The 27,406-nt window shown below is 35.5% G+C and overlaps 1 protein-coding gene across 11 annotated transcripts in view; it reads left to right on the plus strand.

Moving 5' to 3' along the window:
- The window catches only part of MBNL2 (muscleblind like splicing regulator 2), a 106,535-nt gene that overhangs the window by 73,665 nt on the left and 5,464 nt on the right, over nucleotides 1-27,406 (plus strand). For 2 of the 11 annotated variants that reach the window (XM_072411177.1, XM_072411186.1), the window contains exons 3-8: nucleotides 6,560-6,724; nucleotides 10,053-10,250; nucleotides 12,260-12,523; nucleotides 18,048-18,101; nucleotides 18,771-18,924; nucleotides 23,097-23,132. In XM_072411177.1, the coding sequence (XP_072267278.1) occupies nucleotides 6,560-6,724; nucleotides 10,053-10,250; nucleotides 12,260-12,523; nucleotides 18,048-18,101; nucleotides 18,771-18,924; nucleotides 23,097-23,132 (871 nt within the window). Of the gene's footprint in view, nucleotides 1-6,559; nucleotides 6,725-10,052; nucleotides 10,251-12,259; nucleotides 12,524-18,047; nucleotides 18,102-18,770; nucleotides 18,925-23,096; nucleotides 23,133-25,064; nucleotides 25,160-27,406 lie in introns of all 11 variants that reach the window. The other 9 variants (XM_072411196.1, XM_072411212.1, XM_072411231.1 and 6 more) reach the window with 9 other exon arrangements.

A 27,406-nucleotide genomic window follows, 5' to 3' on the forward strand; every position in this document is an offset into this window, starting at 1 on the left:
TGTTGTAACAGGTAAAATTAAAAAAATATTAAAACTTTTAAAAGTTTATAAACTGTGTTATGTTTTGCAGCTCCAGACTATTTTTCTTTGGTGGAAGAGGAGGCAAAATGGCTCTTTTGATAGTAAAGGTTGCTGACCCCTGATCTAGTGCTATAACAGACAAAGTGAGAACTCTTCCTGTAGTGACTGCAGAGCTCTAATATTTTTTAATCCACCAAGCTACCCTGTAACATAGACCTCACTGTCCCCCTAGGGCAGATAGAGAACACACAAAAGTAAACAAGATAGAAAAAGACAAAATCTTTAAGGTCTAATGTGAAGGGTCTGAAAGTCCAGTCATTAGTTTTTACTTGGCTGGCAGGCAGGATCACTAAGTCACTGCTGGGAGGAAGGAGCAAAGTGAGTTGGGTAAAATTAATATTCTATAAAATATTAAAATAATTACTCTACTATTAGGAAATGCTCATCTGTCCCGCAACTCTGTGCTGTGCACTATCACAGTAATAAACACTGTTTGTTCTGTCCAGCAATGTCATTTGCAGCAGTCAGGAGAAGCAGCCCCTGCTTCCCTTTTGTTGTGCAACCTGATGTATTTTTGGCATCCCCAGCATCCATTGTTGGGCTATGCACAGCTAAAGGGGACTCTAAAAGCTGATCAGCTCCTGCCTCTGCTATTGGCTGCTGGGACTTTAAAACCTCTCTGCTTCCAATCAGCAGTGCCTGTCATAGCGTCTGCTTGGCTTACCTGTGCTAGAGTGATTTTGAGTATTTATCTGTTACCTGTGCCTGACTATACGTTGAACACTGCCTGGACCGACCTTTGCTTGTGACCCCGACTCTGGTTGTGCCCTTCCCTTTGTACCTCGCTTGGTAGACTAATTTCCTGTGTTTTGACTTCGGCTAGTTTCTGGGTTTCCTGATAATTCTGTACTCTTTATATGTGGGCTTCTGGTCAGCTGCTGGCCTATCCCCAGACACCATCCCTTGTGCATCAAGCCCTGGGGGCAACCGAGTGCTGGGACACGCAACCAGTCTCCCGAGGCTGAGCGGGGGCTGCTATAGGTGAAGACTGCGGCAATAGATTGGGGGACTGGTATCTGGAGAATACTGGTACTCACCAGGCCTTACATCTACAATGCCAACACTTAAATGCTGTGAATATTTAAACTTCCAAAGTTTGGCCACAATTACATTTTAAGGTGCAGTACATTTCTTATGCATCCAGCCATATAAGTTTCAGCAAGCACTGTTTTTTCTTTCACTTAACCAAAATGGAAGGGTGTAAATACATCCTAAGCATCTGTTCATATTATGACTAATTAACATTTTCAAATAATTAACAATCATGTCAGTTAAAATGAATTTGTTATGAAGAAATATAAACTGATGTTAGATGGTCTGTAACTACACCGAGCATCAGTGATCTATAATTCCGGCCTCCCGTGGATTCTGCTGAACGTGTTGCTTAGGAACACCACACATCCAAACAAATATATGACCTGTGTACTCTATTCTAATGTATGCAGCATTGCAACCAAAGCAGAAAACATAATGATCCCAAATCATATTGCAACTCATGTCAGTAATAAACAACATTTTACAGGCTGTACACACACTGAAATTTTAGTCATTTTATACATAATCTCAGCCTCTACATGGCATACAAGCTTTAACTTTTAATACAGGTAGTCCCCGAGTTACATATGAGATAGGGACTGTAGGTTTGTTCTTAAGTTGAATTTGTATGTAAGTCAGAACAGGTACATTATTTTAATAAATGCAGTTAGGACAGATGTTTGTCTCAACGTATTATTAGGTAGTGTGGTGTCAGTTACTGGATAAAATCCTCACTGTGAGTTATTCACAAACAAAGCAAAAAAAAACTTAATGGAGCCTAGACATTTATTAACTTCTGGAGCAAGCTGTGCTTTGATGCAAAAAGTAACAACTGTAAAGTTTGTCTTGGCCATTAAAGAGTTATAGGAGCTTGCAGCAAAGTTCAGTCTCAATTGTGTTTAGCAAAAGATTTCTTCTGCAAGTCATGCAAACTGCCCCCTCCCCCATCCAAGCCTCTGCCCTGCACAGGAGGGAGCAGGGAAGCCCGCTTCGTGTTTAGGAGTCGTCCGTATGTTGGATGTCCTTAACTCGGGGACTACCTGTACAATATTACCTATAGTCTTGCTTGTTGCCACCCTTTCACGCTGGCTTCTGTTGGAGACAAGTGGACATTTCAACACTCCTCACCACCATCAGGAAACCCTGAGAAATGTTATACAGCCATTGCTGGAATATACACATGTAGGCTGCATAGAGCTACACCTTTCTCTAAGCAAAATGAGCATTCCCAATTTTTATATCAACCTCACAGTCTGCTTTGGCATGATGGCAAAACTAGTTTCTAGGCTGCAAGTTGCCTACTTTTTGCTTTTACTTGTTATACCACAGGACTGCATTTTACTACAGACGTGTTTAAGTGTATGGATGGAATATCCTAAGCCAAACTGGTAAAATTATAATTTAGTTAACCTCTCTTTTGTGTCTTTTAGCAGATTGTAGTAGATTTTGACCTGTGAATCTTTATTACCCTAGCAAAATCACCATATTGTGTCCTATATTGTGTTACTTTCATGTTTGTCAAAGACTGCATCTTGAAAAGGAAAGGAAACCACATATGAACTCAGATAAATAATTTGCTTATTGTTGAAAAATCACTTACACTACCACCATGTACCTGCATTGTCTGCTTGTTTTATAATTCTGTAATTTCAAGGTACAAACACATTCCTCTGTAGTATTGTTTTTTCAGCAGGCATCTTCATTGACCCAATGATTCTGCCATTGTGTGCAGTTTTTTTTTTACTTAAATGACTATACTCCCTTATAATAGAAGCCAGAGTCTGTAAACTTTGCTTATCGTCTCCTTACGGCCAGATCAGACACAAAGCTGACTCAGAAGATATTTGCTCAGAAGGATAAAGTGGCCCAGACTGCCCATGAGCGGCTTAGCTATCTGATACATGAAGATCTGTTAATATACTGAAATAAAGCCGAGATGGCCATCTGTCAGTATGTTGTGTTATTCAGCACCTCCTTTTGGCATGTAGAAAAGGCCTTTCATCAAGCTGTGAGATGTAAAAGTGTGAAGGGGACCTGCTACGGAAAAAAAGCCCCTGAGAAGGCTTTAAGCACAAGTATTTCATACATCTGTTTTCTCATTTATTTATGTGTCTGCCAGTTTATCTTGATTTAATACATGGGATAATCAGAGTACTATTTTGTTTTACACACATAAACCTCTGAGACTTCCAAGAGGGATTTACATACGTCAGGGCTGTACCACCCCCCACCTCAGTGTGCAATTACATAAATGCTATACTAAATGTTATCCTTTATATTTTATAGGAAGATTTGAGATTATTTTGTTTTTGTGTGGCTCTACAGCACTATAAATAGGTGTATTGTTATGGAAAAATAAACATTTGATAAACATTGATGGTGTACAGAGAGGTTTCACAAATCTTACTGTCCGTATTCCAAATAATAGTAAAATTGATCTGACTTTCTGTGCAAAAGGCTAAAAACAGTTTCCTGAGATAGTTAAGTTAGAGAACAGAAGTTAAAAACACACAGGAAGTTACTGAGCCAAAGTGCATTTTACTATAAAATTTGTAGTAACCTATAACAACAGTCAGGCAATAGGCTAATAGGCTAATTGAATAGGCTAAGCTCAAATAATAGTTAAATAGTTAGTTTTCTACAGTTTTTTTAAAGAGATAAAATGTATGCAAATATATATAATTTTTTTATTAAAGTGAGAGGCTACAGATTTTTTACTGTGGCATTTACCATTCCTTGACATCTACTGCTGCCTGCTGTACAAAGCTAGCTAAAACACTGGGTTTTTGGACAATTTCTGTGGATCAAAAACACCTGCTGTAAAAAATAATGCTTACAATAGTAGGCAAACACGCGGAGACAGTTGAGCCCCATAATTTGCACTTGGATGCTGCATTAAAGCGGAACTGCCACTAGAATTAAAAAAAAACACTTACCTTTACTTCCACAGAGCCCCGATCTCTCCATACCTAGCCATGATCCGGTCCTGCATTGTCCTGGTTTAGTTCTTCGTCCCGGCTTAGAGGAAGCGCTGGATGCCGCCATCTTTTTCTGTCTTCTTCCTTCTTCTGCCTATGTTACCCACTGAGCAGACACGAGATAGGGTGACGTATCCTCATGTAAATGGGAAAAATGTCGATCTCATTGTGCATATGTGAGTTTGGCATTTTTTTTTTTCCATTGCGGGGAAAAGCTCCTTCTGCACATGCCTGAGACAAAAAAAAAATACAAAAAATAAAAATTTTGGTGATTGGTCCGCTTCAAGAAAAAACACTTGTAAATGCTATCACATGAAAACAGTTGTAAAAAATAGATAAATAAAGAACCCCTTTTCTAATGAAACCATAACTCCCCACAGATCCTGTAGGTTAACAGTATGCCTAAAACTGCTTTCAAAAATTTAAATTTAGCCTGTACCTAGTCCATATAGGATAAAGAGACAGAGGCTTTTTTCTTTATTATTGTGAAACATAATGGGTGCCTAGTAATATTGCACAAACATGCTTTTGGATAACATGTATATTTAAAACAGAAATAAATAAAGTGCATTGCTGTTGAGTTGTAAATTTAACTTTGTGAATAAAGTGAAACTGTGTTAAATTTGAATATTCATAAATGTGTAGATAAAAAAAGAAACAAAATTGTTTTCCATCATTAAATGATTGAAGTAAACAGCATCAGTTAATCCGTGATGTGTTAAATGATGGGATTTTGTTTCTAAGAGGACTTAGGCTCATTTATTTCTGACATGTGTATATTTTATTTATATTATAATATTATATATTTTTATTTTATTTATTTATGTATTTATTTTTAATAAGATATATCAAAATAAACAATTATGACACTTCAAAACTAACTTGTTTTAGTATTTCTACTAGTATTTTGTTCACTAATCAGAATAAAATATGTTAACGCTGAACTAGGGAAATGTAATAACTACTGTTAAAGTAGGGCACCCCTGCACTGCAGGTGTTATTGTTTTAAATATTTATGTTTTGTATGTTTTTTATTTTATAGTTATATTGTTGTATAGTTTTATCTAGTGGAGCTTTAAAGCCATATTTACTACCTTCTCCAGGATTTGCCCCTAGAGATCTTCATTGATAATGCAAGACTTTTGCAAGTCAATATCCCTACGGCCAATGAGACGGTGAGGAGCAAAGGCTTTGAAGGATAGGATGCAGCCCATGGGAGCATTTTACATTTTTCCTAGACAAACAGAGAAGCCCATTGCAAGTGTAGTTTTTAAAACCTTGAACAATGCATGATTGAGCGCTGTACATACAGCACCATTGGAGAGGAGAGGGGACGGACGAGAGAGCGGCGTCCCTCTGCTCTCATTCCCCTTTACTTGTATTGCAGTTGTTCCATCTGCCAGGATGGATCCTTGAACATCATTGGACGAGCGCTGTAAACATGTCAGATTCTCATCCAATACCAGCCCTGAATCGATGGTTGGACGAGAATCCAACCAATTGACTAAATACACACTGTATATGAAAGCTATTTTATCTGCTAGTGAATTTGCAGTTTTGTTCAGACAACCTTTCCAGACAGCACATCCAAGACCTCCAAGACCTAGGGTTCTGCAGAATACACTATAGTCTAGTCCAGACTGCAATACAGCAATAGTCTGGTTCAGATCTCACTATGTTGTGATCAGCAAGTTTAAGGCGATCTCTGAGCTCCCTCCATATCAATAAACATGTTTCCTGCAAAGCAATGAAACCCTGATTGGTTTAGAGTTTTGTCCTTGCCTCTGACAGTGTGAAGGTGCAGTGCAGAGGATTACAGGTAGCTGACAATAAAGGTTTAGGGGAGCTATCTCCATATACTGACGAAAGAAAAGAAATTGCATCTTAGTGGATAGGTGCAAATTAGTTTATTCTCTCCTACCACAACAGTCTGAAGAGACTAATTCTACATACACACATCAGGTAATGGCTGTTCATGCATGGAGAGGAGAGGACAGCAGGGTGCCACTCATTCTTCCACCCCCTGCTCTGTCCATTGAACAGAACAGAACTATATATAGAGTGCTCCTTCATGCATCTGTCACTGGAAACAATCACAAAATGTTGGTTTCCAGGGATTTCTGGTTTCTGATGTCCATCTAACATCTGAACAAGGCTTTAGGCTGGACAGAGTCTGGGGGACTATTTCTCTTTATTTCCTTTTCACAGTGCAGGTGTTTTGGGGTACTATATCTTTATTACATGTTTCATTTTTTGGTCTGCAATCACTGAAATTGTCAGCCAGTAGTAAGCTTATAAAGAAAGGGTACATATTGGCAGTTTGCATATAGTTAACTGGGCATATAAATATGTTTTATTTCCTTAATTGGGCTCCCTCTTGTCAAGTGTAATTTATTTACCTAATCTTTTATTTCCTGTATATGTCCTTTAATAAGTGCACGTTCTAACAGTACAATATTTTTCAGGGACGTTGCTCAAGGGAGAACTGCAAATATCTTCATCCGCCAACGCATCTAAAAACCCAGCTAGAAATAAATGGCAGGAACAATCTTATTCAGCAGAAAACAGCTGCTGCCATGCTTGCCCAGCAGATGCAGTTCATGTTCCCAGGTACACAGCTGCAGCCAGTGGTGAGTACACTTACATACTGAGCGTGTATACATGTAATCATCTGCATTGATTTACTTTCTGCATTGAATGTAGCTGTAATTCCTCTTTTCTGGTACCCTAAAATACTAATTAATCAATATTCTCCTGGAAAAAGTCACACAAGAAAATGAGAGACAACAGGATTGTCATGTGTCTTTCAATCAATGATGACACACAAATGTGAAAAGGCATCACTATGCGCACATGTGTGTTTGTGTTCCTTTAAACTTACTATAGCAAAAGTGGATAAAAGTTGCTGTATACAATGATCAATTTGTTTTTGACACCATAAAAGCCTGTGCGATTTTCAGGTAATACATTTCCCTATAAACACATTTATCAAAGTTGCTTGCAATGTTTTTTTTTTTATTATTATTTTAAGACTGAAAAAAATAATACTGTACCTTTATATTATTATACATCCTACCTGATATTGTTTTGTTAACATCCTGTTTTTTACCAGAAAGAAAGGGGGTGACACAGAGTAAACAAAGAGGCTTATACGACATCAAGAAAAAAAGAACAATTCAGAGAGAGAGAGAGAATCAGCATCAAGACCTTAATCAAACATGGGGAACCAGAAACCTGGTCCACCCAAGGAATAATCTCAATTATCTTATGAGTGCAGTGTCACTTAATTCCTGTCCTTGAAAACTTCAGACCCCCTGGCTTCCCAGGGTTGGCCACATACTGTAATACAAGCAATATATAAATATTTGGGACTTTAAAGGCACCATATGTTCAACATTTTTTAACCACCTGAACGTTTCACTGATGTCTGGATTTCTGTACCAAAAGCGGTACACTGTTTTTCATGAAATTTTTTTTTTTAAATTGTAGACCTGTAACGTACAGAAATATGTCCGAACAAGGGTCCAGTAGATATCCTGAATATAATAAAATTGCCGAGGGACGTGTACATGAACGCCGGGTGTTCTAATTCTTTCCATACTTCCATGCAAAAAGGAAAAAAAAAACATTTTTTGCATGGAAATTTATTTTAGATTGTAGGCTATAATTCTTAAGCATGACTCACCGAAATATGTCCAAAATTTAAAAAATTTAATAATAAACTTTAAAAAAATTTTTTATAAAACATTATAAAAAAAAAATCTTTAAAAAAAAAAAAAAATAATGTATAATGCAATGGAAATGTACAGTAGCTTATATGATATATATAATACAATTATATATATATTATATAAAGATTTATTTGTATTGGACTCAATAGAGCTTTTTTGTATTGAGTTCAATACGAAGTTATTTGAATTTCCTGCCCCACCTCCGCCCGCACCGACGCATGTAGCAACGTCACCGGGAAACCCCGGAGATCATCACTGCACACGCCAGATGAACACAGAAGACGTCTCTGGAGGAGCTGTGGGGACAAGGTAAGTATTTTTTTCAGTTGTAATCCGATTGTCATACAATGTTGTATGACAATCGGATTGCACTGTAACGCTTGTTTATATTTTTAGCTACCCCGCACCTGGTTTGGGGTAAACGATAGTAGCAAGTTTTCTTACCCCGAACCAGGTGCGGGCTAACGGCCCGGGTGGTTAATGTACACAGTTTTTTTTTACATTTATTCATTATTGGTATCTATATTGGAGTTGATGTGTTAGTATACATGCTGTTATGTTTTATTCAAATGTTTTTATATTAATTATTTGGTCATATCAACTCCATTATAGATACCAAAAATGAATTAATACATGTTAAAAAAAAACTGTGGACATTGGGAAATGTTGAACATATGGTGCCTTTGAAGTCCCAAATATATATATATATATATATATATATATATATATATATATATAGCTTGAAATACTAAAGTGTTAATTCACATTGGGACGTGGCAGTTGTTGATGAATCAAACGTAGGGAAATTTTAAAAAATTTATTAATACACATACTGTAATAACCCAGGAATAAATAGAAAGGAGGCATACCCCTATTGCATATAGTTGGCACTAAGGTCCCCTGTATTACACTGAAAAACTGGATGTTCAAAAAGCACAGGGATTCTGTGTGCAAATACAAGCATACCGAATAAGAACCTAGGTCCGTTGCCCTAAAAAGACAAGTAAGCCAAAAGAATGCAATGTGGGAGCAATGGGACTGTTTCTTCCCACACTCTTCCAACATGTTCCCCAGTTCCCCTACTAAGGCCATAACTCTAAATACTCATTCCTATTCAGACCACAGTCCATGCTGTAAACATAGTTAGATACAGCCTCCTCTTCCTTACTATGTACCATGTCTACTAGTTATTACAATAAAGTGGAGATAAAAGATGAAAAGTGAGGGTATAAGAGAGAAATGGGTACTGTGGGGGCTGAGCACTGTGTGTGCAATGTGACTGTATATAGTACAAGGATAAAGTGAATAGTAGCATTCCAATCCCACCACCACCATTAAACTCATGTCATCCTAGCAATCTGAGAAAACCCACTAGTGGTGCATAGTAAATAATGGCATGCCATCAATGTACATCAGCAGCAATAATGGCAATAATACAGCAAACTCAGGGAAAGAGAGGATAAAATTGCATATGAATAGTAGAGTCATTTCCCAATCTTCAGTGGAATTCTTGAGGTCAAATATTTTGTATTTCAGTAGAATTTACTGATTGGTGTATAAGCCATCCAAAAGTAGAAAGCACGTATAAATATTTACCTTTTCAAACCCAGTGGCCTATTGGTAGATAGCAGAGGCAGTGTATAGACACCTAATATAGGTTCTACCTGTGTTTGCCTGGGTTTACTCCTACATTCCAAAAACATGCAGTTAGATGATTTGGCTTACCCCTATATTGACTTTGGACTGTGTTAATGACATATGACTATGGTAGGGACATTAGATTGTGAGCCCCTAGTTAGCTAGCTAGTGATAAGACTGTGGAATTTGTAAATGGATGTGTAATATTTCAGTGCTATATAAATGCTAATTAATAATATATACTCATGTACATGAAAACATTTATGAATACATGTAAAGCACACAGCTACCATAGAATATTGTTTTGGGTTCCCCTCACAATTTCTGTTATTCCATCACCCCATTTTGCTTGTGCAAGTGTTTGTATAAGGACTACAAAGAAGTAGAAAACTCATGAAGTTCTTTCTAGCTTTGTATACAGTAACTTATGCTTTTACAAGTTTTACAATTTTTTTCCAGTCCCTTGAAAAACATAAAGTAGTTATATAACCAAATGTGCAATTTTTTTTCAGACTGCTAAATGTTTCACATTAATTTCAGACTGAGTATGTTTTTTTGCAGTTGCACTTACTAATGTGTTTTATTTCAGCCCACATTTCCTGTAGGTCCAGCATTAGGAACCAATACTTTTAGCTTTGCTCCATATCTTACTCCAATGACACCAGGTGTTGGATTGGTTCCGACTGAAATACTGCCCTCTACACAAGTTATTGTTCCGGGAAGTCCACCTGTATCAGTCGCTGGTTCTACTGCTACTCAGAAACTTCTCAGGACAGATAAATTGGAGGTACAGTTTGCAATGTATCCTTAGCACTTTTTTTTTAAGCAAGAACCAGCGATTCAGAAAAGACAATACTGAGATAACATTTTCTAGAAGTACATGTCTTATATTGTCAAGAAAAAGTAATTAAAAAAATAATTCTACAGTGTAGTTGAACAGAAGGTTGACAATCCATCAAAGAATAACATTTTTTGTGTAAATATTTGTGTAATATTGACATTGTTGCCCCTACTGTGCATTCCATTAATGCAAGGAGTCACCTGAACGATATTTGGGAAGATATCTTCCTGTGCTCTGCAGAGCTAGGACTGGTTTATATTTTCCTTTAATCTGCACATTACAGTAAAGGAAAGAGGGCCAGGATGGTGCACAGATTTTTCATTCCTCAAATTAAGAAATTAAGAAATTTGTGTGAAAACAAGAGCATTTAATTACCTGATTCTTACCTTGTCTGTGTTTACTTTTACCCGATTAGATCTTTTTTTGTAGACCTAAAAACGTTATCTTTGCAAGATGGATATTTTGCCAACTTTATATTAAGCTTAGTAAAGTTTAAATGCCCAGATGTGTGTAATGTGGAAGGGCAATTTACATATCATATGTAGGGGCAATTCAAAAACTAGGATTTTGCTTGTATGTGATTGGATGATTACAGTGAAAGCCGCTTTACCTTATTTACTTAGCTAACTGAACATTCATTTTGGTAAATGTAATTATTTGCTTTTTAGTAATCCTAATGAGCTCTGTAAATAAAATGTGTCTTTGTTATTTTCAAGTGCAAGGTAAATAAAAGAAAAAACATAGGATTACCACCAGATTGGATGAATAAAGGAAACATGGAATTAGTGTACTACACTGTAGGATAAACTACTGCAGAGCAAAATTAGGGTAAAGTCTTCTGGGAACCCTAGGCTTCTCTCAGCCAACAATAGGAATAGGGACACAAGTTCCATGTTCTTCTGATTTCATTTACAATTTGATATTTACCAATAGCCAACATTCACAAAGCAAGCAGAAGTCAAATTAGTCATAACAATAAAGTGACTGTACAATTTTTTAGTCTGGACAATAAATTATTAGTTTGTTGTATTCTGGGGTAATTTTTAACCTTTTGCTGTACTTCTTATATACACTTAGGTTTTAAAAAAATACCATAGTTTTATTAATCTCCTTTTTAATGAATATTGAAATGTTTTTGAGTTATTGTCATTTCAAAGCAATTGTTTTTATGGCATTTAAAAATTATTTGAATGGCCTTTTGATACAGCAGTACCTTTTCAGGCTTGTATTAACAATCCAATGAGTGGTGTTGGCCAGAAGTATGGTCCTTGACACAATAGCAACTGGTTAAAAGACAGTAGGGGGATACAAGCCCAAACCTAGTATATTCTGCAAATATGACATATGCAACAAATTAGTTCAAAGGATAACTGAACATATAAAACATTGTAAATGTATTATGGGTAGCAAGATACAGTGAAGGCACAGGCCTGTAAATGTAAGCTGAATTAAGTTTGTAAAGACACCACACAATCCCTAAATATATAAAAGTAGTGAAGTTTCAGCTGAAACCTGGCTTTACACATTCAATTCAGTCTTGCTACATAATAATGGCCTGTTTAAAACCACTGAGGAAATTATTGCTTTCATTTTGCCACACTTTGTTTTATGTTAATTCTGAAATGTAAAAAAGTGGTGAAAATATTATAAAATGGTGGTTAGCAAGTTAGCTATATTAAATGTAATATTGGAGAAAAGATCTGGGGAAATTGTGCAAGGTGCTTTATATACAGTTATTCTGTCAGAATCAACATTTACCTAAATGTGCCACAAAAGTCAACATTTTAATTGCAACCTTCTTTTAAACAGGCCCCTTAAGGGGTTAGCTGTAAAAAAAAAAAAAGTACTTAAGAGTCATTAGCTTTATGTGCATTAGTACAATATATTAGTACAATATATCTAAAATTTGTTTCTAGGCAGACTTTCAGTGATGTGTCCTTGTGTGTCTTGCGTAGGTATGCAGGGAGTTTCAGAGAGGAAACTGTGCACGGGGAGAGACTGATTGCCGCTTTGCTCACCCAGCAGACAGCACGATGATTGATACAAATGATAACACTGTAACCGTTTGTATGGATTACATTAAGGGTCGCTGCATGAGGGAGAAATGCAAATATTTTCACCCTCCTGCACATTTGCAGGCCAAAATCAAAGCTGCACAACATCAAGCCAACCAGGCTGCAGTAGCAGCACAAGCAGCTGCTGCAGCTGCAACAGTGATGGTAAGTGCCAGTACCTACCCACATTCTGTAGTGCTGTTTTCACAGTACAATCACTTTCCATAATGTTTTCCTGTAACCCAAATATTCTTTATTGCATATGGTACGACATTTTTGTGAGGCCACGACAATAGTATTGTTTTATCCAGTTTTTGCATACAGGTTGCTCAACAGAACAGCAAAGGTATCAAGGTTGCAGCTCATAGAATTAACCTTAAAATCTTAAATCTTGTTTCTTCCAGAAATGCTATTAGAATATTTTGAAATGCAGGTCTTTACAGAAGAGTACTGGAAATGGGTTTTGATAAGGTCAGAAAAGGCAGTGTTTTCTGGCATGTTACCATTCTCCTGCAGCACGTCTGCAGCATCTCTAGCATCCAGCTGATCCTGTAGCATATCATTTTATACCTTTTCTCTAGAATAACAAATAAATATGAAGAATTTGGAGTAACTCTACAATAAAAACAAACTTTACCATTAACTATTATGGATTATCCGAGAGCAAGGCTTTCTGCCTCCAGTCCTAAACATATCAGTTGGCTATGCATTATATATTGTTATCCAGCTGTTCACATACAATAGCTTATTGTCAACGTTAAGTATGTGAGAGGATGTATAAGAATACATTATATAATTGTGACTTGTCATATCACAAAACATGTGTGAATAATAGTAGCATTCTCTATCCAACAAACAGGACTAACATGAGAACAAAACAACACTCTCACTTTAAGTTGGAGTAGCTGAATACAATCTATTGTAACAACGGTCAATGCAAAGCTTAGCTATACAGCGTTCCTTATATGAAAAACTGGTACACCTCTGCATCTTCTTGTCTCTGTGCCCATTCAGATGTTATGTCCATAATGCTATGTTTTAAAATCATCATGTGGTGTAAAAATTTACCAATGAGACTGCAAACTGACAAATACATTACAAACAATTAAGCAGCTCTGTTTGAAAATTTTTTTATGTCTGTCATGTGTCATGTGTGTGTCTGGTCAGGGGCAGTAAACAGAGCACCTGGATTTATGTCCATCATACACTTTTATTTTGATTGCCACGCTGCACTACAATTCACATGCTTTTTATTGAACCACTATGCTTAGATGTGGACCCCAGCAGTGTCAATCTAGGCCTTAAAAGCTTACAATGTTCTATGAGATAAAACTAAAAAAAAGGTGAAAATTACCTGTAGGTCACATTTCCAATTATTTATTTAAAATACATTTTTATTTGTGCTCTCAGGATTGATAATACAATGCAATACAAACAATAGACCATCAGGCTCCAAAACTGCCTTTCCTGTTTTTATTGAGCCTCATTGACCATTATTGACGACCCAGGTTCAAATTTTAGCCAGGACACTCACTGCATGGAGTTTGTATGGTTTTCTTGTGTTTGAAGCAAGTATGTAAATCAAAGTGCCTATAAAGTATTGCAAACATTTTGTTGGATAAAACATATCTAATGCATGTATTTTGGCTGAAAATTTACTGTGGATGTATGACCACCATGAGTTCCACATGTAAGTGCCAGGAACAATGTACAATAATTCTAATCCTAGAGAAGCATTCCCTACAGGGATAATTTTTCCTTGAGTAAATGTAGTTTTTTTCCGTAGGAGTGCTGTAGTCATAGATGCTTACAGTCTTGTTTTCACACACCCCTGTTTTCTTTCTCTATCCTTAAAAAAGATTTTTATCACAAAAACACACCACATATCCTCACAGTGATGACGGATTGAGGCTGTTCTTCTAGTGCACTTGCCAGCTTCTGAGTCATAGAGATCTTTTTTCTTTTTCTGTGGGTAATAGGGAACAATTGAAATCAAAAGAAAATATATGAAAATTGTGTTGTCATGTGATTGAATGACAAGCAATGTAAAAACTAGACTTCTGATTCTCCTATTGCAAAAAATTACATGTTAAATGAAATAAGAAACAAAAACATTTTATAAAAGGTGTGCAAATGTATATATAACAATAAAAGGACTTCTAAAATGCACTGAGCCCCCCTCATCTGAATACTGTGTAGACATTTCGAAAAACAGCAGTACATTTTAAGATGAATTAAAAAAGGAACTTCAGTATTTTTTATTGATCAGAAGGTAACTATTTTTTAAATGATCCTGGTGGCTTTGGAGCTCACAAAATACTTAAGAATTTATTGTGGGGAAAAAAATATATAGCATTACAGCATGTTAACTTGCATTTTTGAGGGATATAGGGTCTAAGAGACTCTAGGGCCACATACACTCCAGGGTTCTCCCCAGGCCCTTTTAGCTGGGTGCACCACCCGGCACTTTTCAGCACCCACCCGGCTGTTTTTGGGTGATTACTAAAGAGTTTGGTCACAATACAGGGGCTGCCACCCACCTACAATTTCTTCCCACCCGGCTTAAAAAAAATTCTGGGTTGAGCACTGCACTCATTAGATGATTCTCGTTTGATAATCACCTCAGGGCTGGTATCGGATGAGAATGTGGCGTGTTTGCAGTGCTTGTCCCATCTCGTTCCTGGATCCATCCTGGCGGATTGACGAACGATCATAATACAAGTGAAGGGGAGAGAGTGCAGCAGGGTACCTCTCTGTCATTCTACCCCCTCTTCATAGAGCGAGTCGGCGCTGTATGTACAGCACTTGTTGAGTCTTTTGTAATTGGAAAGGTTTGTGAAATATTTTTCCAACAACAGTTATTAAACGTGTCTACGTAGCTATAGACAGGGTAAGTTTCAGCTATCTTTAATCAACCAAAAAGCATGAAATCACATTTTGACTTATTCTCTATTATTCTTAGGCTGTGCATGCTAGCAGGCTCCCACCATTCATTGGCTCTGGTGTTTTGGTGGGGGGATTGACAGGTTACAACACTTATATAGATGGATAATTGAAATTCACAATCTCTAGTTTATTGCAGTCTTATGTTTATGTTGTCATTAGACTTTTCTTATGTATGTCTAACTGAACTGCTCTTTGGGGTCATCACATGTAGGTTATTAACTTACCCTATTGAATGAAGTCAGCAGCAGTTACTCTACTCCCTTCTCTGTTGAAATACATTGAAAACCCCATGCTTGGTAGAGGCAGAGGTTACCCTTCACCCAGCAGCACTTGGAAAGTGGTGGGAAAAAGTATTTGACCGGCAAACCAACTCTAAAATGTATTGAGCTGCAGCCATTAGTTTTTGCTGTTCTGTTGATATATTTGAATGCTTTATTTTAGATATATAGACCACACATAAAAGTAACAAACTTGTGAATTAAACCCATATTATTTTAGTAAATGCATTTTCTTGGCATGCATTTTATTCGGGTTGCATTGTTATATATCCTATGTTTTACTTACAAAATATGTTCTTGTAGGCATCTCTCATTTAAAATACATAAAGGAAATAATTCACTAGTATATCTAAATAAAGTAAAACATTTTTCTGTTAGACATTTATAAGGCATTCAGATGCATACTTGGCAGTTGTCATAATAAGCTAAATATTGTATTTATTTATTATGTTCATATGAACTTGCAAGAAAAAAAACCTAATGATTAACACTAGACTACTTCATGTTCACAGATAACATAGACCACTGAATTCTAAATTATTTACATTTTAAAAAATCACCAGTGACCAAGTAACTAAAGCTACATAAAAAGACTATCTCCAAATCTTTTTATTAAATATTGGTTACATGAAACTTTTTAGGCCATGTTACAATTATGAGAAATTGAAGGAGAAAGTATTTGTAGTGGCCGGTGATAACATTATGGTGATCACTCTTCATGCTAGTTCTTTTTTTAATATAAGACGTTACTGTCAGCTGTTGTCAGTTCATTCTGTGTTCCACACATGATGTACATTTTAAAATCTAACACTCCAAACTTTTATTTCTTAGATTTTGATAGAGTAGGGAAGAGGCAAATGTCTGTCAGGCTGTCATTTATGTATGTGACCCAGTAGGCAAATTTACCTTTACCTTTTGAGGAAAGAAATCAGCACAGAATGGCACAAATACCAAAGTAACCTGTTTTATTCCACTAAAATGTAATTTAGTTTTTGCCTTTTATTCATTGGAGAAATTTCCTATGATTTCCTGCCCTAACAGAAGGTAAGGCAAATCTCCCTAAAACAAATGAAAAACCTGACAAAAGCTCTAACCTTTCCCCACTCTATCCAAAAAGAAATGGAAAGTTATGGCTGGAGTTGGACTTTAAATATGAAGATACAGTTGAGCTATAAAAAACAATACCGTTACCATTTACTCAGGTCAAGTGAAACATGTGTTCATCTGAAACCTCCAGACATGCAAGGAAATATAAAAAATAAGATGGGGGACCTATCCTGCATATGACTGGATATTTGATGCAAGCTTAAGTTCACTTAAGTTACATAAAAACATCTGCAGTTATTGTTTTGTAAATGTATGTTTTGCCATCAGCCAATTTAAGAAAAGGTACTAGCATGAAAACATTTTATCTGTCATCATTTTTAAACCTTCTATGCTAAAAGAGTGTAGAAAAACTCTTTCTACACATGTTTAGGTTCATACATGAATGGAGTCTTATACAGTACGTTATCAAGCATAGAAGTCATTGTTCCCTATGGGGATGATGTGTGAGTATTTACTACCCTGTACTGAACACACCTAAAACATCATATTGAGAGCATAAACTTTCATTCATATACTGTGTGTGTTTATTCAACTTGTATTTTTCCTTTTTATTTTCCTCTACATTTTATAAAAATGTACTGTTAGATTTATAATAAAGAAATAGTATTATTATTATTAATATTAGAGTATTATATTATAGTATTTTAGAATATCGTTAATTTCCAGCACTGAAAAGTGACTAGCTATTCCTTACCTAAAACAGCATATTCATATTTATTTGTATTCATGTAGTATACTTATATGTGTGTGAAATATATGTCTACTATTACTATGGTGTAAATGTTGACCTTTTTAGAATTATCTTGCAATACAAGAACTTGAAATGATCACCAAAAATAATATTTTTCATTTGCTTTAAAAGTTACTAGGCATCAATATACTTTTCAAGAGTAGTAAAATACAATGACAGTGTTTTGCTAAGGGGGCAGCTAAAACTGTAAAAGCAACTAACGTCTTGTCTGCCATGGTGGAAGACATTTAATCTTGCTATGAATTGATCTGCAATTTGCAAATGCTTTTTGTAGTCTTAGAGATGCTATAATAACTTGATTTACCTAGTTTCAAACATCTGTATTTTACTCTCTTATCTGCTTTTAACTAAGGTATAGTAGATGCATTTTGCTTTAGTACTAATTCAAGATGTAAAATTCATTTCTCTAAAGAAACATTTTTGTTGTTGTGCATGCCTAGTGTTTTATATGTTGTATATTGCATTCAGAATATTTTTTTCCTTCTCACCTATCCACAATGCAATGCCGTTCCCATGATGCACCTCTGCTTGCTGTTTACCTGTATGTTAATTCGCTTGAATCCCATTGGCCCACTGCCATCATGTGCTCGCTGCCTGTTATTAAAAGACGCAGTCGACTGCCAAAGCAATGAAGCGACCTCTCGAAGCAACTGTAGATCTGGTACTTTGACCTTTCACCTTTTGCTTTGCATGTAGCTTTTTTTTTTTCAATTAAGCAACTAATATTTTGTTATTGCTTTTTAACATCATCTGAGACAACCAATGCATACAATTAATGTATAGGAGCTATCAAAGTTATTAGCCATCTTCATTTTCATATGTTATAAAAAATGTTTTTACATTGGTAATACAGCTTCATTTTGAAGTACTTGTATACAAGATAGATGTAAGAGAACGCCTATGTTGTTTATTGTCCACAACTTATTAGAAAATAATTTTTGTTACATCAGTAAGCAACAGATTAGATATGAATGTTTTAAATAATATCCTCCAACATATGTATTCATATGTGCCCTTTTACAGTATGATATTTGAAATGAGGAATACAGTCTGATTTACATACTGTAGATGCTATGATTGTAAGATTTAATTTCTGTAGTCTTGTGGCTACAGCCTTAATGTTAAAGAAACCATGCTTTTGCTAGCAATAACCAAATCTCACTCATTCTGCATTGCCTCAGTTTGAGTTAAGGTGCATGGCAAGGCATCTTTTTTTTTAATTGATAATTTCTTTTAAATTTTATCACAATACATATTTTGTTATGTGTGTATTTCAGTTTGTGTAAAACATTCTGATTCCTACAAGTATTATTAATTTTTTTGTTAACAGGCTTTTCCACCTGGTGTCCTTCACTCTTTACCAAAGAGACCAGCTCTAGAAAAAAGCAATGGTGCCAGCGCACTTTTTAACCCTAGTGTCTTGCACTACCAACAGGCTCTGGCCAGCGCACAGTTGCAGCAGCCTGCAGCATTTTTTCCAGCAGGTATGTCTTATAATTATTGCAGGAGAGAAAACACCTATTATTATATGTGAGCAAGAACACATATTTTTTTTGACCTGATGTACTGATTTTATTAAAACCACTATTTTCCTACTCAGTTGATAAAATATTCTTAACTACTACTGCATGTGGTTTGTAAATTTTAGTTACGTATATACCTGAATATAAACGAAGATACTTTTTTTTACCTGAAAATAGAGGAAACTGCTTTGGCTCGAGTATAAACCTAGAGCACAAAATGTGTCCGTCATTACTAACATTCAAAACATTAATCAATAGATTTGCCATTATAATTAACAACAATAAATACATCCATGGTGTGTTATTTTTAAAACATTTGTTTAAAAGGGAAAACAATCACACCGCAACAAAACATACTTAGCTGCTTGACCGAGGGGTAGTTAAGTGTAATTAAAAAATTATGTTTTATTATTACAGAAAGGACATCACCTGTCCCTTCTGCAATAAAGAACCTGCCTGCTCGCAAATGTTTACTTTCAAAATCTGATTCTGCTTCAAATTATATTTTCTTTATGGTTGTTAGCCACCCCATTAATCGAGTTGTGTCCTCATGTAAAGTTGCTAATAAACTCATATCTCTTGCCAATACACTTTACATGAAGACATACCCGTGCCATAAACTGGTAGGATCTGATTAAAAACTAAGGTTCTTTTTTGTAAAGGCTATAGGGTACTTTCTACCCAACCTATAGACACAGTAGAGGCTGCTATTTTGTACTGGTACTTAAGCTGAATTATTAATCAAACAGTGGGAGGTTATGTTCAGTTTAGTAACTCCCAAAAGTGGTAGCTGTTAGCATAACCCTGTTCAATGATTTAGCACTAGAATTTTAATTTACGATAGAGGGCAATATGGAGAGCAAACATCTTCATTAGATGCTGGCACCCATAAAGAAAGTGCTTGCTTATAACCTTCAGAAAGGTGTTAATTTGTAAGTTCCCAATAAAATATATAACGCAGTCATATAATTATTTGTTGTCACTAAATATTATATAGTTGTTTCTGATTGTAAAATTACTTCAATGGTCTTGATAGTGGCCATGGTTGACAAAAGTTTGGGAACTGGTGTCCAGAGCAGATTTAAAATGAAACAAATAAAGAGTAAACTGAAACACAGTTGTAGGCAATCCAATTATTTTTATTTGCCTTCTTTGTTATTTTATATGTACAGGAAACTTTATTTATGACAATATATTCTCAGTTAAATTCAAACTCCAGGTTTATTATTAAATGCACAGTATATACACACAGTATATGTGATTTGTTCATCTGCCAAAATAGCTCCAATACTTCTCAGCCATCTTACAGTTGTCACACTTTAGAGTCATATCATTTCATAGCTTTGTGCTTCATTTCCTGGCTGCAGCATGTTTAGTTGTATATAACTGAGCATCACCACACTGCTTAGGTCGTCACTGTGTTCCTAACTCCTTTCTGCTAAGCATCTCTTCATCTAGCCCCCAGTAATTTTGTTTAATTTCGCCATATCAACACCAAGACTTGCCAAAAAGACACAGTGCCAGGCTATCAGCTTTAAGAACACATGGCTGTTTTAGGGTTAATTTAAAGTTCAGGTTTAGGATGATAAAATCCTATTTCTTGTCACAATATGGTACATTTTGTGTATGAAATCTATTACAGCCTTAAGTCACCTGTGCTGGCCTACTTGGCTGATTTAGTTTATGTTTCCTACCTATAAACAAATATCAAAATGATGTTTATTCTTATGTCAGATATCAGATATATATTCTTATGTCAGATATCAATATTAGATATTAATTAGTATGTACAACTTTGGTCAAATGATCTAGGTATTGGTGTTAGAGGATGTGTAGTATAATGTGGGATTGTACTTACAACTTTCTTATATGTATTAATATTTATATACTAATTAGGAGTAATTAATATTATTGCATTTATAAACTTTTATAAACCAAGACTAGTGGATAATCACACTTTAAATCTTTGAAAGGAGTCCTTGCATCAGACTTTTACCTTGTAAACACGCTGTGTGATAGTATGTGAAAATTGCCATGTATACAAACCCTGAATATTACATTTACAAAAAGAAAGAGTCTCACTTCAAAACATTTATTTTTCCATTCAAATACAACAAGCATCATATAAAATTAGATTTAAAAACTCTTAGGTCTTAGAGATAGTTAAGATTTGCATATTTTCTGTGTTCTGCACTTTTGTGCATTAGGATGCTATTTTGTCTATATCTGAAGCATGGCGGTGGCAGCATCATGCTGTTTGGGCGATTTTCAGCACCAGGGACTGGTAGACCGGTCAGGGTTGAGTCCTTGACCCATCCACCTGCAGTGGTTTTGTAGGTTAAAATGACTACAGATCGTAGAGATTCTATATATCTGAACAGCTATAATTCTTTGTTTTACTGTGTGTCCTGAAGTGATAGTGTAAACATCCTAAGAATGATCCTATGTTTCATCTTATTTTTAATGTATGGCAGCACAACGCAGTTCAGTTGAGCTAGAGGAAGCATCGCTGGGCAGACGCTTGTCATTATCCAGCCTTATACAAAGGGATTGACTGTCTGACTAAAGATGCCTTTGCTGCTGCCTTTTTTGACTATTTTAATTTGGTTTGGAAAGGCAGTTTTGATTTGACTTGAAAAAAATAGATTAAATATTTTATCAAGCATTCTGTGTGAGAGATTACTATTCTACTATACTATTCTCTCTACGATTCTATTTAGATGGTGATTTTAAGGTTAAAGTGTACAAATAGCTTGTGCTAAAATATAATTTTTTGCCTTCTTTCAGCTTTCCTAACCAATAATCCTGCCTGCAAGCAAAATCAGGCCTTATTTTCAGACTATATAAGAATTTGCCTTACTTGATCTCTTACAAATAACTTACTAAATTGACTAATTTATTTCTGTGTATAAATGTTCTGGGACTGATTTGCTATGCCATGGTCCTTTAGCTAGCTGGAATTCGTTCCCCTTGCAGCTGTTTATTTTAAGAATGTCTTAACAGCTCCTCTGCGGACAATGTGTATTTTCTGTGTGCTTTCCTTCTCTCTAATGCCATTCATCTGTTTCTTCAGCAGCAAACATTGCATGGTAGTCACATTGATATGTTATCTGTTAGTCTTATTAAGTAGGCATGGGATTAGGAGGTGCAGGAACTTTTGCTGCCGGAGAAATGTACACACATTTCTCCGGCAGTACAAGGACTGCCACTACAGGGATTCTTGGTATTCTTGCCAAATTCTAGCGACAGTCCTATAGGTTTAGTAACAAAACTACTGGTACCCTAAGCTTCAACCTAAACCCTGACTTTTAACCCCTGAAAGTTATCCCCTAATCACATAAAAAAGCAAACACTGTCACATTAACCTGTCATACCCTCTAACCTTAACCTGTAAAGTTGACAATAAACCACTTTAACCTGAATTCTTGCCAGATTCAGTGACACTAACCTTATTCAAACACCAACTCTAGCCAAAATCTTTTATTTATTTTTTTTGATAGACATGAGTAAATACATCCTGACAGAGAGTAATATTAACCTATCAGAAGTTCTAATCCTTCACTAATTTACTAAACAAAAGTGTTTGTTACTGTCTGTACAACTGGAGATACTTCACATAACTTCCTGTCCCAAAAGTAAACCAAGAGGAATTCTCTCCAGTAAGTCAAAGACTTGACCAAAAAAACTCAAAATGGTTATTCACACACAGACTGTAAGGTCTGCAGAAACAATTTAGTCAACTTCCATATACAAAGTAAATTTGAAATCCCCCCAAATAAATTCCGCTACTAAAATATTTTTTGCTGGGTTGTGTTCTTGCCCATCCTCATATCTTCAAAATATTCGTAGACTACTGATAACATGCCCACATATTTGGGTATGCCTTTAAAAGAGGGGATTTTCTAAGAGTGGCTGTTACATTACCTAGCAGGAGGTGATGTGATAGAAGTTCCTGTTCCAATCTCTGAAATAGGAAAGAGATGTGAAACCATGAATGGTCTTAGTGATGTATGTACTCACTGCTGCCTATCTAGAGCTGTGCTTGAATTTTCACTCCAAAGGTTAACTCCGTGTTGCTAACTTGTTTCTTTCCCTTTATTCATTTTCTCCACCTTTCGTTGCATGCCGCTCAGGGTCAGTTTTGTGCATGACACCAGCTACCAGTATTGGTAGGTTTCTATCTACTTTTTTGTCTTTTATAGTACACAAGTTACCTTCTGTGGTTCTGAATGTTTTAATAAATGCTCTAGATTCTATTCAGTTCATGTGTGTTAATGTAGTCCACCATGCTATGTAAAATAATAAATATTGCCTAGAATAATGTATTACGTCCCCTCTTCGTCTCTGGGTTTATGATTTCATATTATGTTGGGAAAGGAACTGTGTTTTTACTTTTGTTCATGATGTGTCTTGAATTTAATGAAAACTGAAATGTGAGTAATGATATCATCTGTGTCTTAACGTCATAGTGTTGTGCTTTTTTTTATTTTATTTTTTTTTGTCCTTTTTGCTATGTTTAGAATATTGCATCAGAGTTTCCCAGAAATCACTGCTATTACCCCCTAAAACGGAAATGCATATTAGCAGGCAGCGGAATGATGATATGAAAGGAGTGAGCTTTATAGTTAAACAATTAAAGTAAAGCTTAAGCACACTTTGGCACATTTTTTCCAGCAGGAAAATTATTCTGTCATTTTTTTAATTCAAAAAGTCTTTTTATATTCTGGAATATATAATCTTCTATAGAATTGATGTTTTACGGGATTCATTTTTTGGCAACGATTATACCTTAAAGGAAGTCTGGAGCTCATTCATTTATAGTAGAAATTACATCATTGCCCTTAGGCTAGTAGAGAGTTCAGGTATTTTGAAGTAGTTTCTGCTTTTTTGTACCTCATAAAACCTTTCTATGGCTTTTGCAGAACTACTAATCAGTGTCACACAGTTCAACCTTTCTTCCATTCTCATTTGGGTCTTTTGACAATTATAATATATAAGAGTTACCATATACTGCTTACAAACTGGGGATACCATGTGGTACCAACAGTATATTAACTAATCCATAAAGTGTATGTCATGCTAAAGCCCTTGCCTCCTGGTCCTGTGACAACTCTAAAATTTTACTATTTTATCATTACTTCCTGTAATTTCAACGGTGGACACACAGACAAAAACAAAAACATGGAGGGTTATAACAACTCCTTATTATATCTACATTTTTCTATGTTTTGGCTTTTTTACATTTTTATATATGTGGCTAAATAGCCGCATGAACATGGTTGAACAGTAGAGATACCTTAACGTCCACTATTACTTGGAGCTGTGACCCACCCTCTGCCATTTTTACATTCAAATGTGAGTACCACAAAAGTTATAGCGCACCCATTTAAGACTGGTGAAAATCATTAGTTGTTGCAAAAAAAAGAACAGATTTAACCCTGAACAGCCCGTTTTGCACATTCTCGAAAGGCAAATAAATAGATTTGGTAATACCTAATGGGCACCAGGAAAAAGAGGAAAAAGTAATCTTCCCAGTGAGGGGTAAGACAATATATTCCATTCCATAAAACTGAAAAAGATTCACAGAAATGTACCCAGGATTTACTCTTTTCAAATTTAATCAAATGGAAAAAAAAAAGTAAGTCTTGTGTGAACCTTGTATGAATCCTTGTAAAAAAACATTTACAAGTTGGCCTCACTATGTGTATGGACATGTACCTATTAATTACACAAGAAAATGAACAAACAAGAGATTGATGTTTACAAATAATGGATACAATTTCACTTGTTTATTCTGCAACGTTACACTTCATACCTAAGATTATGAATTTAGACTGCCTGCTTTGTAAATTGGCTTTTTGTTTCTGGGAATATCTGATAATATATTTTTACAAACTTCCTTAATTGTACCTGTAATAAGCTTATTTTCCCTTTTTTATTTCTCTCCCACGCTTCCTTGCTTTGCATTGTGATTGCATGCCATCTGCTGGTTTAACCCATGATGGCTTGCTGCTATGTGATATTCACCATGCCAAAACCACTTCTATTACCATAATGCTACACCCTCCTGTTCATTGCTTCCATGGTTCCCCTCCTGAAAGTACCCATGATGCACAGCGCTACGTCCGCCACTGTCTCTGCAGCAACAACTCCTGCAACAAGTGTCCCCTTCGCCGCAACAGCCACAGCCAATCAGGTTTGCTCCTTTTAAAGCTTTCTTTCACAAATCCCAAACTCTAAATGAGTGCCAATATGTTAAAAAAAATTCTCTGCGGAATTTTTTTTATGTGTCTACCCATCAAATTTTTATTTTGTTTAGTACTATGTAGAAAATGTGTTCATAACCAGGTTGCACTTATTCAGAGTTGACATTTTTGCAAGTATTAGTCTATCTGTTTTGTGTTTTCTTGAATGTTTTTGTAATCAATAACAATTCTGTTAATAGGAATAATATATCAGCAATGTCTATTTAAAGCTATTATATGCAGAATTTTCATGTTATGGTATTTTTACAGTTTTTGAGTAGAAAATAATAAAAGTATTGCTTAGATATTCCACACATAATTAATCTAAGACCTTGTTAAGTAGTGACTGCGGACACAAAGGAACCTTGGCTCTAACACCGTGTAAAACAGCAACATTTGATATTGTTTTAATGATCTACCTAACACACCTTTTACCTTTTCCTTTTATCAAGTACAATATTATTCAGCTTTAAAGATTTGTTAATATATAATAATAGGACTTTACATTACATTGAGTGCACAAAAGACTGTAGTGTTAGAAAGTATTAATGATTCCTCTTTTGTTTCCTTTGATGAGAATTATTATTTTTATCATAAAAACAAAGAGTATCTTGTAGTATGCTCTTGTTTTCAGAAGTGTGAGGAAGGGTAATTTGGTTGCTGCGTGCTGGCAAGTTACCCATTACTAACAGCAATATCAACACTGATTCATGCCAATCCACATGACATTCTGTCTAGAGATGGTTAAAGCTCATTTCCAATAATGCATGTCTTCCATGGTAAAAATAATTTTAATTAAAAAAATGTAACTTTGGATTTCACAAAATAGTTTATTTATAATATAAAAATCTAAAAAAAAAGCTGTACCACATCTGCTTTGACATCACACACTGAAGTTTCGTTTCTAAGCTGTATAGGATAAAAGGAAGCTATTGTCCATGACAATCATCCTTAAAAATAAAAAAAAGTATATAAGTAGTTGCAGGGAGCAATGCAATTTTGTAAATCAGGGATATTGTACACTGATGTGTTCCTATCCTAGCAGGGGATGTGATTAACATGATGATTAGGTCAGAGCACAGCTTTTGTTAGCAAGTCACAAGCGAATAATAAAGAGAATAATACTGTCAAATGTTTTGATGGCATGATGAATATGTGTCTACATATTAGGACACGACAACCTATGGTGTAAAAGGGTGTCTAATGGCAAGCCATAACAAAACATCTATTCTGTACATCCACTGAAGTGACTGGTCAAACTATACTGCTATTGTGATATATATACACTATGGGCCTGGTTTAATAACACTGTCCAAGGCTGGAGAGGATCCACTTTCATCAGTGAACCTGGGTGATTGAGAAAACCTTCAATGTATTTCTTAAAACTATTTTGTTATTTGTTAGCAAATGTTTCAATCCTGGACCAGATCCATTACAGGTTTGCTGGATTAACCAGGTTCACTGATCAAAGTGTATCTTCTCCAGCCTTGAAGGCCCTATGATTGAATATAATTCAAAAAGTGGCCATATACTTTTAATCTTAGTATTTAATCTACTGGTGACCTAGCTATTAAATATGTGTCACTTCAACCGACAATACAGAATTCCTGAATGGTAGAGGATAAAAAAGGGAAAAAAAGGAAGACATTTTATTTAAATAAAACTCCTATGTAATATGGGGTCCCTCTTTGTGATCAAGATTCCTTCTAGAACACACAAAATAAACAACAAGGTGATCTCCATCCCACTCTTGACTTTAAAACTATAGTATTTGTACTGCAAGCACTATGGTGCAATGGTGGGATATACAACAAATGGTTTAGGTTACCAGTTTTCAGGGTTATCAGTGTCTGGTGTTGTAGTGGATTGAAGATAAGGTTCAGTAATCACCTCACTTTAGGTGCTTTTATTTTAAAGTATTATAAAACAGAAATGTATGTATATTGTTCATTTTGCCCTAAGGAAGTTCAATAATCTTTACATGACAACTATTGATTTCAGCTTTTATTTTTTATCACTAGGATGCACAATTATGTTTAAATCAATGCACATGTAGCATGTATAGATGTGAGCTAAGCCCTCAGATCAGTATGGTATTCACTTGGCATGTGGACAGAAGCATCTCTAACCAACAGATTAAAGAACAATGTGCTGCTTGACACCTTGTTAGATGTTGTTCTCAGGGGCAGGCACCAGAG

The sequence above is a fragment of the Pyxicephalus adspersus genome, chromosome 1 (assembly GCF_032062135.1).
Source record: "Pyxicephalus adspersus chromosome 1, UCB_Pads_2.0, whole genome shotgun sequence".
NCBI classification, from domain to species: domain Eukaryota; kingdom Metazoa; phylum Chordata; class Amphibia; order Anura; family Pyxicephalidae; genus Pyxicephalus; species Pyxicephalus adspersus.